This window comes from Rhyacophila brunnea, unplaced genomic scaffold (genome assembly GCF_057557595.1).
Source record: "Rhyacophila brunnea isolate RB1 unplaced genomic scaffold, BYU_Rbru_1.0 scaffold_21, whole genome shotgun sequence".
Lineage (NCBI taxonomy): Eukaryota > Metazoa > Arthropoda > Insecta > Trichoptera > Rhyacophilidae > Rhyacophila > Rhyacophila brunnea.
In genome coordinates this window covers 21,817,306-21,832,376 of record NW_028232871.1, presented here as the reverse complement: position 1 = coordinate 21,832,376, position 15,071 = coordinate 21,817,306, and the positions used below count along the sequence as shown (strand labels likewise).

The 15,071-nt window shown below is 33.9% G+C and overlaps 1 protein-coding gene across 1 annotated transcript in view; it reads right to left on the bottom strand.

The window, feature by feature from the left end:
- LOC147070835 (uncharacterized) overlaps positions 1-15,071 on the bottom strand; it is a 74,081-nt gene that overhangs the window by 37,074 nt on the left and 21,936 nt on the right. The window contains exons 2-3 of the mRNA XM_085949253.1: positions 11,132-11,341; positions 10,326-10,373 (exon numbers count right to left, since the gene is read on the bottom strand). Of these exons, the coding sequence (XP_085805379.1) occupies positions 10,326-10,373; positions 11,132-11,341 (258 nt within the window). The remainder of the gene's footprint in view (positions 1-10,325; positions 10,374-11,131; positions 11,342-15,071) is intronic.

Sequence of the window (15,071 nt, the reverse complement as noted above, 5' to 3'; positions counted from 1 at the left end):
TGGAAGGATGCGACGGGGCTGGCGATTGTATCGCGCAGGCTGTGAGCTGCAACCTCGAAGGCTGCGGCGCAGGAAGTCACTTCCGAGTGACGTTGCCCAACTGCCTGTTGAGCGCTGGCCGATGGCTTATTCGTCTGAGGTCACAGCCGCCGATTTAGAATTTTACCGCTCGCGGCAACTCCAAAAACACTTTTCATTTCACTGCATTGATTTATTAATGAACTCAACCTCTGAAGAGTTTCACAGCCCTCGTCAATATAAACGGATTACATGTAAATTATTGTACGTATGATTACATTTCACCGTATCACAGTTCGCCGTGAGCTTTCTTATCGGAAAGAGATGACTGTATACTATACGGTCATCTATATAGCACCGAGATGAAAAAAATACGCGTTGTTCGTAAATTGCATACAATAATGTTCCAATTTTATTAGATCCTAACCTAACTTAAGCTAACAAATAATCCAATAGGTATATAGGCTATTTTCAAAATTTGTTTGCCGCTGGCTTACTGTAAACCGACAAGAACCGTGTTTTATTTAGACATGAATTTTACCTCAGTACTATACGACCCAAAGAGGTTGGATGGTATTTAATATACGACCATTTATTTCCGATACAGCATTCTATGGTGAAGTGTGATACGGCAAACTGCATAGGTAGAAATTTTCGGACACGATATAAAGTATGAGGATAATTATCTACAATAATTGATTTTTTTGGGTAGTGGGTATAACTAGGCACTACCAATGTAGATTGAAAAAAAAACAGATTAACAATAGACCAAATTTTCACCATGTGACAAAATTAAGAAATATAATATCAGTTTTGTATCTCAACCCGTCATATTTTTATGTTATGACTGTTAACAGAAACCAATAATTATGTGCCACCATGAGGGAGCTAAACATACCCTAAAAACTTGTGAATATGATAAAATAATGTGCGGGTTAAAAATGGACTGACAACGAATGGTATTACATTGGAAACTACACTTTGCCTGTTTTCTGTTTAACTTAGCCCTCGAAAAGGTTATCCGTGATGCAAAATTGGAAGTCAATTGCATGGTATTTCATAGGTCAATTATTGGCATACGCCGATGATATTGATATAATTGCTCGGTCCACAAAAGCCCAGAAAGAGGCATTTATTTAAAGGAAAACAAAATATATGCGAGTTCTCCACAGTACAAATGATAATAGAAGTATTATCGTTGGCAGCGATGCTTTTGAAACTGTTTCGCTAATACAAATAACACATGCGTCGAAATAAATCGCCGGATCAACGCCGCTAACAGGTGCTATTTTGGTCTATAAAGGCTTTTGAAAAACAGATTACTTACAAAAGAAACTATAGGTATATTAAATTATCCTGCGGCTAGTATTAATGTATTGATCAGAATTCTGGGAAATCAACAAACAGGATGAGAGAAATATGGGTATTTTTGAGAACAGAGTCATGGGATTAAGACTGTTACACAAAAGTCGATGTATAATGAGGATTCAAAACGATCAGATGACAAATTGAAATAGAGAGACTACGCTGTAATGCCGGAAAAGTTACTAGCAAGACAGCTGGTTATGTAAGCATCTTCTGATAGCAATAAAACTTCCGAATTGCGGAAAGTGATATGAATGGTCTGCACCAAAACAACTGGAAAGCGTTGTCCAGGATTGATAACTCTCTCTGAAGGAGGCAAGACATAAAACAATATGCATACTCTACAAATACGTGGTGGAATGTACTTTCATAACATGTTTTGTTTTTGGATATGTGTTATCATTTTTCATTTTGTAAAGATTTTCAGGATCCATTGCTTAAGTAGGGAATGGGACAACTGGACGCCAGAACAATTGGACACCCCATGTCGTAGACACGTATACAGAACGTAGACAAGGAATTTTAATCAATTTCTATCTACTACTTAGTAGATGTTTTTTATTACGAAATGAGAATTACCATGCCTAAGGCTTTATATAAAATAAAAAAAACTCTTTTTTCGTTGGAACTTAAACATATCCACGATTAAATCATTATTTACATGTGCAAAGTATTTAAATTCTCACCAACTATTAAATCATAATATAATAATAATATTTTTAAGTACTTATAATATGTAGGTACCTAACGTCTATTTAATTTCGAATTGCGTGGCGTCCAGTTGTCCCGGTGCCAAATCGTCCTAGACCCGCTTAGGTATATGGTGATATTATATATTTTGATAATGGACATTGGAATATCTCTGAAATATCAAATAACAAATTATTGAACATGTTTCTTGATATCTCGATCTCATAGTACTCTGTTTCTGTATTTACACTTATCATGGTAAACGAGGTATTTATACGTTCTACCCTTTTTACTGACTTACCTCTCAACATACCGGCAGAAATTTTTGAGATATTATTTACCGATGACTTATAAAGGCCCTTTTTTGCTTAATATGATAGTATCTAATCTCAGCTACAAATCTAATAATAGATATAAAAAGAATACAGTTAACTACGCACAGTTTCGTTTTTAATACAATGTCACACAATTCTCACGAGTTTTCCGTTTGTTTTAATACAGTACAAAAAGTGACCAGGGATTGTATACAATTATTGTTGTTTTGACGATCAAAATTTCACTGGAAGCTTGTAAAAAGTAGTAAAACAACGAACTTACTTGTTGCGATGATATCATTATTTTCATATTAAACAGAGAATGGATATTTTAAAGAGTTTGAACTATAACTAGGCGGAGTTATATGACTTTTAGTATTACAATAGTTTATACTAAAGTGTGTGCAGCCGTAGAAAATCTTATATATATGTTGACACATTGAAGGAATATATTGTTTATATTCAATAGAATTTGAGTATCTGTTTTAATGTTATGTTATATATTATAAAGTGGGGCTTGAAAATGAGCCAAAAACATTGAGACTATGAGTAAAATCGGTGACAGCCCAAAAATTTATTCTATCTTATAATATTCAAATAGTTATGTTGGACATTTGTTTATTTCGCTAATCGATTTTTATTCTACAGCCAACGTCATGGCAGTGATTTCATAGCGATGTAAAGGACAGAAACGGGGCGGGGCGGTGGCATAGTAAATAAGTATATGATAGACCAGAGGGATTTGTAGTACCTTATAAAATATGAACTGTGATAAATTCGCATTTTTAAAACATTGGTCGGCAGGTATTTTATGACGAAGCAACCGTCTCAACTGCGTCATAGAAAGTCACAACTGCACTAAACAGTGAACTCAGAAATAATGGGAACTGAAATACCTAACGGGTAAGGAGAAGTAGGCAACCGATCTCGAGTAAAGAAGAATACGGCAATGACATATTAAATGGACGACTCACTTCATACCCGGCGCGCACGAGAAATTGTCCATGAAAGTCATTCACAGATGTATAGGTAGATGTCACGTGACCATTGACGTATCCATTTCCATTATGCGATACAAGCTTCGAGAATTTATAGTAATATAACCTTTATTGTAATGGCGTATTAGTGTCATGACTCATTGCGTTAGAAACAGATTCTCGGTTACTTACGACTTCTCGGAGATTAGACGCAAGCGAGCTCAGCGAATCACAGGCGACTGACTGTCCAATGGTTCCTGTCATTCAATTGCATTGAATAAACATTCATCAATGTCTTAAAATGGCATTTTATAAATAATAAATAATACTAACACATGCAAAGTGATATCCCATCTTTCTTGGAGTGTTTAGTAGATTTTTTTTACAATTTTTAACTAGGCACATTGGCATTTTGTAACATAATAATAACGGTGGAGTCGAAACCTGACAGTCAGAAATTTTGTATGGGCAGACCCAGCGGTGTCGCCAGACCGCTTGCAAGCAGAATGTTCATTTGAGCGTAGGATACCGATATTAAAATATGAATTTCGCCATCCGGCAGACCCGACACAAAGTGAGTGTCATTTTATTTTCTAGATGCTTCGTCCATATTAATGTCATTGGAATACGGGATAAATTTACACACAAGAATACGTAATTCGTCGAATAATTGACAACTGCTCTCGGTTTATGCATTGACACACACTACTGCACTCTATAATGAATGGTTCATTTTACACGTAGGACACGCACACATTCAAAACCCTGCATCAAAATTGACTGTATTGGTATATAGCCTATCGGAATTATATTTATTATCATCTGTTCTGTGGCACTACAACTTAGTTCATTAGCTATGTGTAAGTTTGTATTAGGTCTATAAGATTATAGTAGTTTTATTATAATAGCTTTTGAACAAGTCGTGTGATAATGGAAAAAAAGTTGACCAATTTTTCATCACCTTGATAGTCGAAATCGGTGAATATCTATTTACATTATATTCCACCAAATAGTGTAATGTAATAATACATACGTAATGTGTGACAAAATTACTAGTGTCATTCGCAGAGCGGAAAAATCCCGTTGTGCAAAGCTGAGTGACAATGATTCCATGTGACTGACATTTAAACAGCTGGCATTATAAAATAAACAATTCAATGCCCTGAGAATCGTTGTGAGTTTTATAAGAAGGCGTCTCAATTTTCTATTCACAGTGACGGCGTTGAGAGTTTCAATTGACTTGTCATCTCGTTGCAACGAAAACATCGCTGAAGAATACAATTACATTCTAATGACAAAATTCAAGTAGTTTTTTGAAGATGTTCATTCAAAGTGAATGAAGACAGAAGAATTAAACTGCACTATAACTACGCAGATTAATAAGTTTTGTTTGTTTAAATTTTGAAAATTCATTTTTTTTTTATTTACATATCGTGAACATTACAAATTACAAATTTAAGACGTTCACAACATGACATTTAAAAACAAAGACACAGTGTAAAGAAGATATAAATATATGCAGTATCACAAAAACAGTATGAAAAGTAAAGTAAAATGTACAAAATTATATAAAAAAAATATAAATTATAAAACATGGGAGCACACCGAATGAGCTAAGTGGACCCTATTTTAAGAATTTATAAAACAACGTCCACCTATACTCATCCTCACGTAGATGGAATATATCAACATCTGAAGTGATTTGGTTGAGCAGAGTTATTGCCCTCCTAATTGGCATCACCAATGGCAGGTTAGTTCTGTTCCTCGAGAGAATGTTTAAGCAACTGATGCTCCCGATTTCTAAGATTTACACTATACCATACATCATGAAATATTTATACAATCATCACTGTCCGTAACCCTCAAATAATATCAAGTTTTAGGAGAAAAAACTCTATGTATTTAATTTATTTTAATAATAATAAAAAAATCACCCTTTATTGAAAAAGTACCATGATAATTTGTTATTTTTTTTTTGGGTAACGGGTTATTTGAACTCCTGGACATAAAGAAAATTGAAGATATAAATGGAGGAACCTAATTAGCTCCACATCAATGCAACTAACCCACCCAACCACCTTGTACGAAAAAGCAAAGGGTATGGTTATTAATATTTAAAAAAAAACTTAATATTTTTAGACTAGTTAGAAATAAGTTGCGTGTTAATTAATAAAATAAAATTATGATTTTAATTACGTTTTAATTATTCACAAGCCGGACGAGCCGGATCGAAGACCTTGCTTATTTCACGAATCAGAACAGTGCCCCATGCTAATATTCATCTAACAAAAATCATTGGAATCAATAATTGTCCCACCAAGAAAGCGGCGATAAAAAATATGCTTAATTTAGATTTAGTACACTGAAATTGATTATATTATGAAACATGCCGATTTTCTTACATTCATGCACTTGCGTCAGCGGCGTATTACGGACCATTTCGCTATTAACTAGATTGGTTTGGTTATTAAATATCCCCATTTTGAAAATATCCTTACTATTGAAGAGAAAATGATTAATTATGGTTTATTTTCTTTCCCCATACGCGGACCGTCACTGGCATCTGGCACTTTTGTTTTTCCCATGCCCTCAGTCATTTTACGCGAGCGGCAATAAACACCATGAACCTAGCTCAAAGTGAGCGCGTAATGAGCCAAAATTATAATTAGTGTTGTATTGTTTCATACAATATATTTATACACACATTGTATTTGCAGCATCGGTATCTACATCCTATAAATAGAAAGGATTTCATTTTATACACATTTATATTTTTTTTTTTATGAAAATCGATATTTTTACTATATATAAAAAAACATCAAAACGATGAATTGGCCAAAAATCTATTCTATAATCTAAATTTGTATAGGCAATAAACATGACCACAAAATGATACGTACCTAATAAGAGGATGAGATCCTTTAACGATTTCAAATTTTGTAACGTTTTTTTTTTTTAATTGTTAGTTTATGTATTTGTTATTTAAAATACTTTAAAAATATGTAAATTAATAAAAAAATGTCTCGAATTTAAATCTTCGTATATTTTTTCTGGTAGACAGAGTATTTACAGACCTACAAACTTATCTGTAGAATGGCCAACAATGGAACTACAAACTACCATAGGACGCTATTTTGAAAATTTCATTCGAATGTCAGATTTTGTCCAGTCGATTGAGTAGTTTTCGACAGTGAATCTCCCATCCCATTCATCAGATAAGTTTGTAGGTCTGTACCACATTAGCTTCCGAATAAATCTACAATAGTTTATTTTTTGTTGTCATGATTCTCAGTCAGTTAAACAAAAAAGGACCCCTTGTTTACTGATTAAGTTAGCTACAAGCAGTGACGTTCCGTGGGGGTAGGCAAGCCACGCGATACTCAGAACGAATACTCCTTTGGCAGGTTTCTAAGATGTATAAAAAATTCTCGCAACCTATACTATTCTTGCTTTTGCCTAATGTTTACCTGACATACAAAATATTCATAAGGGGCCTCCAAACCTGTCAGCTCATCAGGCCCTTATGTACCTAAAGGATATTTGGAAGAGTAGAGCTTATTTTTTTGTCATGATTCTCAGTCATGAGGTCCATCTCTGATGGAGGGGGGTGCGGACACGAAAATCCCTGACTCAGACTAATAATGAATCCGCCCCTACGGCTTCGCTCCTGGCTGAATCACAATAAAAGAAAAAGCTATTTTACTATATCGTAGTATATTCTTGGGTTTTCACCGTGTCTCCTTCTTCCTTCTTTACTCGACGTTTTGGGTTCGTTGCAGAGGCCATTATCAAGAGGTATGTTTTATGATTAAATGTAGTGTAGGTGTGTGAATGTAAACGTTGCTCTAAGAATGTCAAAAGGAATCCGATTATCTAAGAGCAAACGTTGCTCAGAGTAATCTGTCACATTCACACACCTACACTACATTTAATCATAAAACATATCTCTTGATAATGGCCTCTGCAACGAGCCCGAAACGTGGAGTAAAGAAGTAAGAAGGAGACACGGTGAAAACCCAAGAATATACTACGATAAAAAAACAACCGTGAAAGCCTCAAACACTATTTTACTATATCATTTAAGCTGAATTTTGTAACAAATCTGTCTTTGTGCATGTTCAGAGTCTTCTCGAGTAATTATTGAGTAGGTGTGTTGACACTACTTTGTCATAGTGGTGTCACACATTTAATTTCCTATGCGCATAACACCGTAAACTGTGAGGTAATTGTGATGATTTGCGACTGCGAAAAACATATTTTTATTACTGTTTCAGCGGGAACTGGCGTTGCGAAATTTCAGAACAGGTAATCCGGGTACTTAGAATAATTTCAAAAGGTACATTGCCATATTTTAAACGGGGAAACTTAATGTTATGACCGTTATGAGTGTTTTATAAGTTTATTATTTAGGTATAAACATAGGGATATACAACTAAATCCATTTCAGCATATTGATCGGCGATATTAAATAACTAACCGCAATAATTATAAATTCCTTAATATCCATTTCCCATGGTGTCCAATTTGGCAAACTCAGTAAATAGCTTACTGCAATTATAATTTCCGCAATATCCATTATTCCACATAGTCAGCCATATGCCAATGACGTAAATCCATATAGATTAGTGCTAGAAGATATCAATATTTGGCCACGTATTTTTTTCGACTTATACGTGGTGTGAATGAGAACTTCTTGGTAGTATTGACTTGTGTGTCCCTGATAACTATCTTATAAATCGGGAGCATCAGTTGTTTGTTCTCCCGAGGAGCAGAACTAACCTGCCATTGGTGATGCCAATTAGGAGGGCAATAACTCTGTTCAACCGAATCGCTTCGGATGTTGATATATTCCATCTACGTGAGGATGAGTATATTTGGACGTTATTTTATAAATTATTAAAATAGGGTCTGCTTAACTCATCCGGTGTACTTCCTTGTACCTATATATATTTTTTTTGTATTTACACATTTATACTGTAGAATAACTTAATACTGATCTATCTCTTTTGTTATGTACCTAATATTGTTTTAATAATATTTCGTTGTTTCTAAATGTCATGTTGTGAACGTCTTAAACTTATAATTTGTAATGTCCACAATATGTAAAAATAAATGAATTGAATTGAATTAGTTGACTCAATTATAATAATTATTTACTAAATATTCTTTTCAAGATATTGTTTTGATTGTGAGTACGTCAATAAATAATGGATCATCATTGGACATATCACTCGAAAATAGGTTATTATCTCAGTCTCTGTATCGCTCCGCACCGCATCTCATTCTACCGAGCCTCGGAACTCGTAACAGTATTATAAGTATTGTAACATAACTAGTATAACATACTCTTGTACCGACTGTTTACGCCGCAAATAAAATTCGCTCCTCCATCCATCGGATCAACCACCAAATCTCGACTTCTTCATACAAGAAACCATGTATATATAATTTTAAAATACGTCAGAAATAACTAAGTAACCTAATAGTAAGTAAATAAGTAAAGTAAGATAAGTAAACTAATAAAATATACGACACCGGACGGGACTCGAATCCGCATTCACAAATTCGGATAATATGTGTTACCAATTGAAGCACACGTGTCCTACATAATTGTGACGAAATTAACTAGCAGTATGTATGCAAATTATTTTTAACAACAGCAGGCCATGTTAACCTGTAGTGTAGTGAAACAGTAGTGTATTTAGCATTGATATACTACTGGATGAATCATATGCTTCTTAAAATGACGCCCGATTTTCAGCGACTCGGCCAGTGTTAAAACTTACTGTTTTAATATAAGCTGACTTAACTCGATATAAGCTCACTTAATATTTGTCTCGAAAACGACCTGGCAATAATTATGAGTAAGCCCGATCTAGCTTGCATCTTACTCTAACTAATAGTCAGCGCATGACGACTTGCTCTGTCCGTTCAGACATGAATTTTTGGTAGCTTGCAAGCTTTGGGTTGCAGACACCCTTAGGGTCACTATTCCAAGAACGCAAATTTAGTTTTACAGCCAGGGCAATACGGGTGAAATTCGGGAATCCATGTTAACGGTCTTAGCGCATTATACCTACAAGGAAATATTATAAGACGATATTCGTAATATCTTCTTTTGTGGTGCATTTCTAAAATGACACTTGTATGTGAACTCCTCATCTAGTAGTATATCAATCGTATTTAGTAATATAAGAGAAACAATCACATTAAGCTCCCATAAATATATTTTGATCTCACCGAGATCGAACTAGGAGCTACCAAATGAAAAGTCATCACCTTATGCACTGGACTACGAGGGCTGCAATACAACTGAAGGACTCAACAAAATACGCTAATTTTGGCGATCGGCTTGTGTGGTTTCAATCAAGGTACCAATAATATATAATTATTTTAATTAACAGCCAAGCTCAAGATGTCTCTAAAATTATCAAAGATTTTTTGTTAGTGAACCACGTTAATATTGGCAATCTGCTTTTATTGGTTTGAATCAAGATAAAGAACGTAAGATTAGCATGTAAAATTAGTGTCATACGTAGTATCAAATATTTATCACTATCTACCTATATTAAATTTATATGTGATATGTAACTCGGAAAGTAGACAACCGCTGGACAAATTAATGCCGTCATAACAGTGGTACCAAAGGGACACTAAATGTCCACAGGGACGCCTTAAAACTAGCTGCAAAGACGAACTCATAAATTTCAATGAAGTACTTTGCAGCAAAGAACTAGGGACCAATAATAGTGGAGGGAGCTGGGAGAGATCTTCATCCAGGAGTGGATCAACCCCGACTGACGACGACGATGATAATTACATTTATATATATTTCTTAGTCAAAATAAACCAAATCGGGTGGTTTATATACGGACGAAGATGAAAGTAAATCTATTCAAGTTAACATTACGTATTCGGATGAGTTAAAAGTACATAATGTTATAATAATGTTATTGCTTACCGGCTCTTCTTCGGAGCTTTCCTGCGTCAGAGCCTCTCGAGTTTCATTCTGTAAAATAAAATATGTTTTCAGGTCATTATGAATTTAGACACACTGTATAGAATGCAAGAAGACTTCATTCACATGATTGTTAAAACCTATCAACTCAACCTATGCATATCTGAAGATAATTTAAATTTAGAAATTATTAGTAGTAATTTAAAGTAGGTAGATAGCTTTGCACCAAAATGCATGTGTATTAAAAAAATAATTTAAATACCCTATTATATTCGGAAGCTAGTGAGGTGAATCCAAACACACTTAATGGAAAAAATATACAAAGCTTGCAATTTGAGACATTTTTTTAATAATTTAGATTTTAAAGTATTTTAAATAACAAAAATACGCATCTGAAAATATTAAAAGGAAACTTTTATTTAAAATCAAAGATAATCTTCCCACCTTATTGTTTATTACATACTTACATATTATTATATGATTCAGTTTATTAAATTTTCTCTAATGTATTGAAAATAAAAATATTATATATTATTTATTCAAAAAACATCGATTTTTATAAAAAATACCACTTGAAATCGTTTTTATTTATATCAAACCTAATTTTGGTAAGGTTACAATATTTTTTTGATACGTACTTATTAATGAAAACACTTGAAACTTTAAATGTTAATAATTTTTAAAAAAGTGTCTCAAATAGCAAACTTTGACTGTATTTGTATACTCTAGGCGCATAAAACAATCTGCTACATTTTCAATTATCTTAATGTTCTTTAAAATTTATAATTATATTGTATCCGAATACATACCTTGGCATCATCACCAAGTGGTATCTCCGCATCCCCAGACCCTGAATCAGCGTAGAGATCTGCACCAGGCAACACATCAGGTATTCTCGCACCACTGCCCCGCGTAGGGGGCCGAATTATTTCTCTTGCTACACTCGTAGAAGATGCCACGCTTACGATTGTCAAATCCGTAGATGTCTCGATAGGTGAGACGAAATCACTAAGTGTTGGCTGTAAAAGAAGCAATGGATTATTTTGATAACTTGTATAATATTTAAGAAGGCACACATAGATTCAATAAAAAATGCTATGAAATGTCTTACCACTATAGGGAAGGATTGAAAAATGCAATTGTCACAAAAGTTATGCGTAAATGATTAGTGTTCTCCATATTTTTGTACCTACGGAGTCATTATAGACCGTGAGTGTAAAAAAGCAAAAGACAATTAGCCGAATTCTTTGTATTTATTGAACAGAGCACAGGACTAGGGATTCCAATCCCGGGATTCCGAACTATTTTCGATACCTATGAATCCCGGGATTGGTAAACATAATTCCGAAACTTTCGGGATTGATTTTTTTTAATGGAAAATAAAATAAAAACGAAAATATAACAGAAAAAAATACTTTTAATAACAAATAACTACATTAGACATAAACTGAGTTTGAATGAAGTTATATTTATTACTCACTAGCTGAAGTACCCGGCTTCGCACAGGGTCGCTTCGTGGTTATATTTACCTTAGATATTTGAAAAATAATAATAGGTAATTATTTTTTTAATATTAAAATATCTGTGTAATACAATATGGCAATATGAAAATAATTCTAATAGGAGTAAAGGTCAAACATAAGAACACTAAATTAAAATCGAATCCAAAATATGAAAACGTTATTAATGTTATTAATATGTAGTAAAAAAAAATCAAAATTGGATGGAACAAACAAACAACAAACTTTGTATTTTATATAATAATAATTTAAAAACCTTCGCAGGTGTGCGCACAACAACTGACAAAAGTTTCATCGCAATCGGATGAATGGTATAGGAACGCATGCGAATAGTAGAAGAAGATGATTTTCTAAATCAGAAATCTTCGTGGGCATGCGCATGACAACTCACCAAAGTTTCATTGCAATCGGATTAATGGTATAGGAACGCCTACGAATAGAAGAAGAAGAAGATGATTGTACTAATTCAAAAACCTTCGCGGGCGTGCGCACACTGGTCAAAATTTCATCACAATCGGATGAATGGCATAAGAACGCATACAAATAGAAGAAGAAAAAGATGATTGTACTAATTCAGAAACCTTTGCGGGCAAGGGAACAACACTTGATCAAAATGTCATTGCAATCGGATGAATGGTATAGGAACGCATAAGAATAGAAGTAGAAGATGATTTTCTAATTCAAAAATCTTTGTGGGCATGCGCACGACAACTCACCAAAGTTTCATTGCAATCGGATGAATGGTGTAGGTACGCATTCGAATAGAAGAAGAAGATGATGGTTTTACTAATTCAGAAACCTTTGCAGGCGCGCGGACGACAACTCACCAAAGTTTCATTGCAATCGGATGAATGGTATAGGAACGCATACGAATAGAAGAAGATGGTTGTACTAATTCAGAAACCTTCGCGGGCTTGCGCACAACAACTGGTCAAATTTTCATCGCAATTGGATGAATGGTATAAGAACGCATACGAATAGAAGAAGATAGAATGAAGAAGAAGAAGAAGATGATGATTTTTCTAATTTAGAAACCTTCATGGATGTGCATACAACCACTTACCAAAATTTCATTGCAATCGGATGAATGGTATAGGAACCATACGAATAAAAGAAAATAGAATGAAGAAGAAGAAGAAGAAGAAGAAGATGATGATTTTTCTAATTCAGAAACCTTCATGGGTGTGCATACAACCACTTACCAAAATTTCATTGCAATCGGATGAATGGTATAGGAACGCATACGGGACAGACACACAGACAGACAGACATACAGACAGACAGACATTCATTCTTATATATTAGTATAGCCTATACTCTTCCCGCAAGTGCAAGCAATAAGTTTACAAAGTTTTATCGCAATCGGATGAACGGTATGGCTGCGCATTAAATACGAACAAACAAACACACAAACATTAATTTTTATATATTAGATGTGTTACCAATTCATTTTATTTTTTCACATAAATTAATTCAAATGAGAAAGATTGGGAAAAAAACAATGTTTCGCACTTTCGTGACATGAATTTGAGAAATAGTAGTAAGACGTTTCTACCAGAAATTGCTATTCTGGAGACCCACTGATCACGGGGGAATCAGCGGATAATAAATAACCACTTTTTGATCCCATACGGGCCCTTACGCGATCGTAACAACATTAGAAAAAATTAAAAAAAACTAACACTTCATGTTAGCTTATGTTTATTGTCAACAGAATATGTTATTTGTTATTTTAATTAAACTTGTATTTGTATTTGTTATCTTTTCATAAATAAATAGAACTGTTTTCTCCATTGTTACTCAAATACACCTATGTATTTCCAAGGTTAAACGTGCACATATTAACAATAAATGTCTTAAATAGTATAAATTATTTATTTATTAATTTTGACCGATTTTATCAATGTTTTTTATATATATAAAAATTTTATATTAACTAACGAAAAAATGCCAATCCCGGGATCGTCAAATTGTAATCCCGAAATCCCGGGATCAAAAAATTGGCTTGAGATTGGATTCCTTGGCTTGCTTGAGATTGGAGAAAGAAACATCTCTTGACAAAACGTCTTATTCGGGGCACACCAGATAACCTGGAGAGACTGATGGTTTTGGATAGTAAAGGATAGGAATCGGCGTGCTGAAGCATACTGGGGACAATCTTCACTCTGCATTGAGAGAAGCAGAAGACCGTGAGAGATAGAGAGTCAGAAAATTATTGCATTTACACAATAGTTACGATCCCAATTCATGAGGGAACGACTAAGAAGAAGATAATATTTATGAAATAAGGGGATTCGAATTTTATATTGAAACATTATATCGAAAGTAAAAGATGTTTTAACAAATAATCTAGTAAAGCTTTCAGTTTATATAATTATATATTTTTTAGCTTTATATATTATGAAGCTCAAAGAATAGGGTTACTATTTTTTTTAAATAAATAACTAAGAATTTCACTTACCCTTGTCAATAAAATAATTGTGAACATATACGACCAACACTCTCGCCACCTGCAAAGAAAACAAAAGCATATTAAAAAAAAATACTTGACTAAAGGTGCAGACATGTCAACATTAAATTAACCAACATAAGTCCCAGATGCTTAAGGCTTATACCTCAGTTGAGGCATGGTCTAAAAAGATCGTGGCTAGGCGATGCGCAGATTGTGCAAATGACGCGTGCTGAACGAAATATAATTTGTCATATAAATCCATCATGCGTCCATTTAATGTTCTGTTTATTGTTCTATTAGTAACAATAATAATATATTCATTAACATGTTTTCTTTTTCAAGTAAATGGGTAACGTTTTTTAGTCATCTTTATACGATTTAAGAATTAATACCCCCGTCGTCATCACGAAATAAATTGACGTGTTCACAGCTCGACGTCCGCTCTCCGATTGCCAGCAGTCCAAAATTTCGTCGCACCTATAGTTGAAAATTATTTACCGTTTCACTGAAGTACCGTCTTAACCATATATGATGCTTATTGATCAAACAACATTGCGCCGCAGGAAACATTTTAGACATAGAAAGTTAATTTTATAAGAGAATGCAATGAAAATATCACTCAACTACTTGTAGATTACGAGATGAAATTAGATAATATTTTAATATACTGGCCATGGAAGAAAGCACAGATCAATAAAATCTAGGGACGTATGCTATTAAGGTTGCTCGACAGTAAAATCATACGGGTCACAAGAAGAAGATGACGTAATATTATAA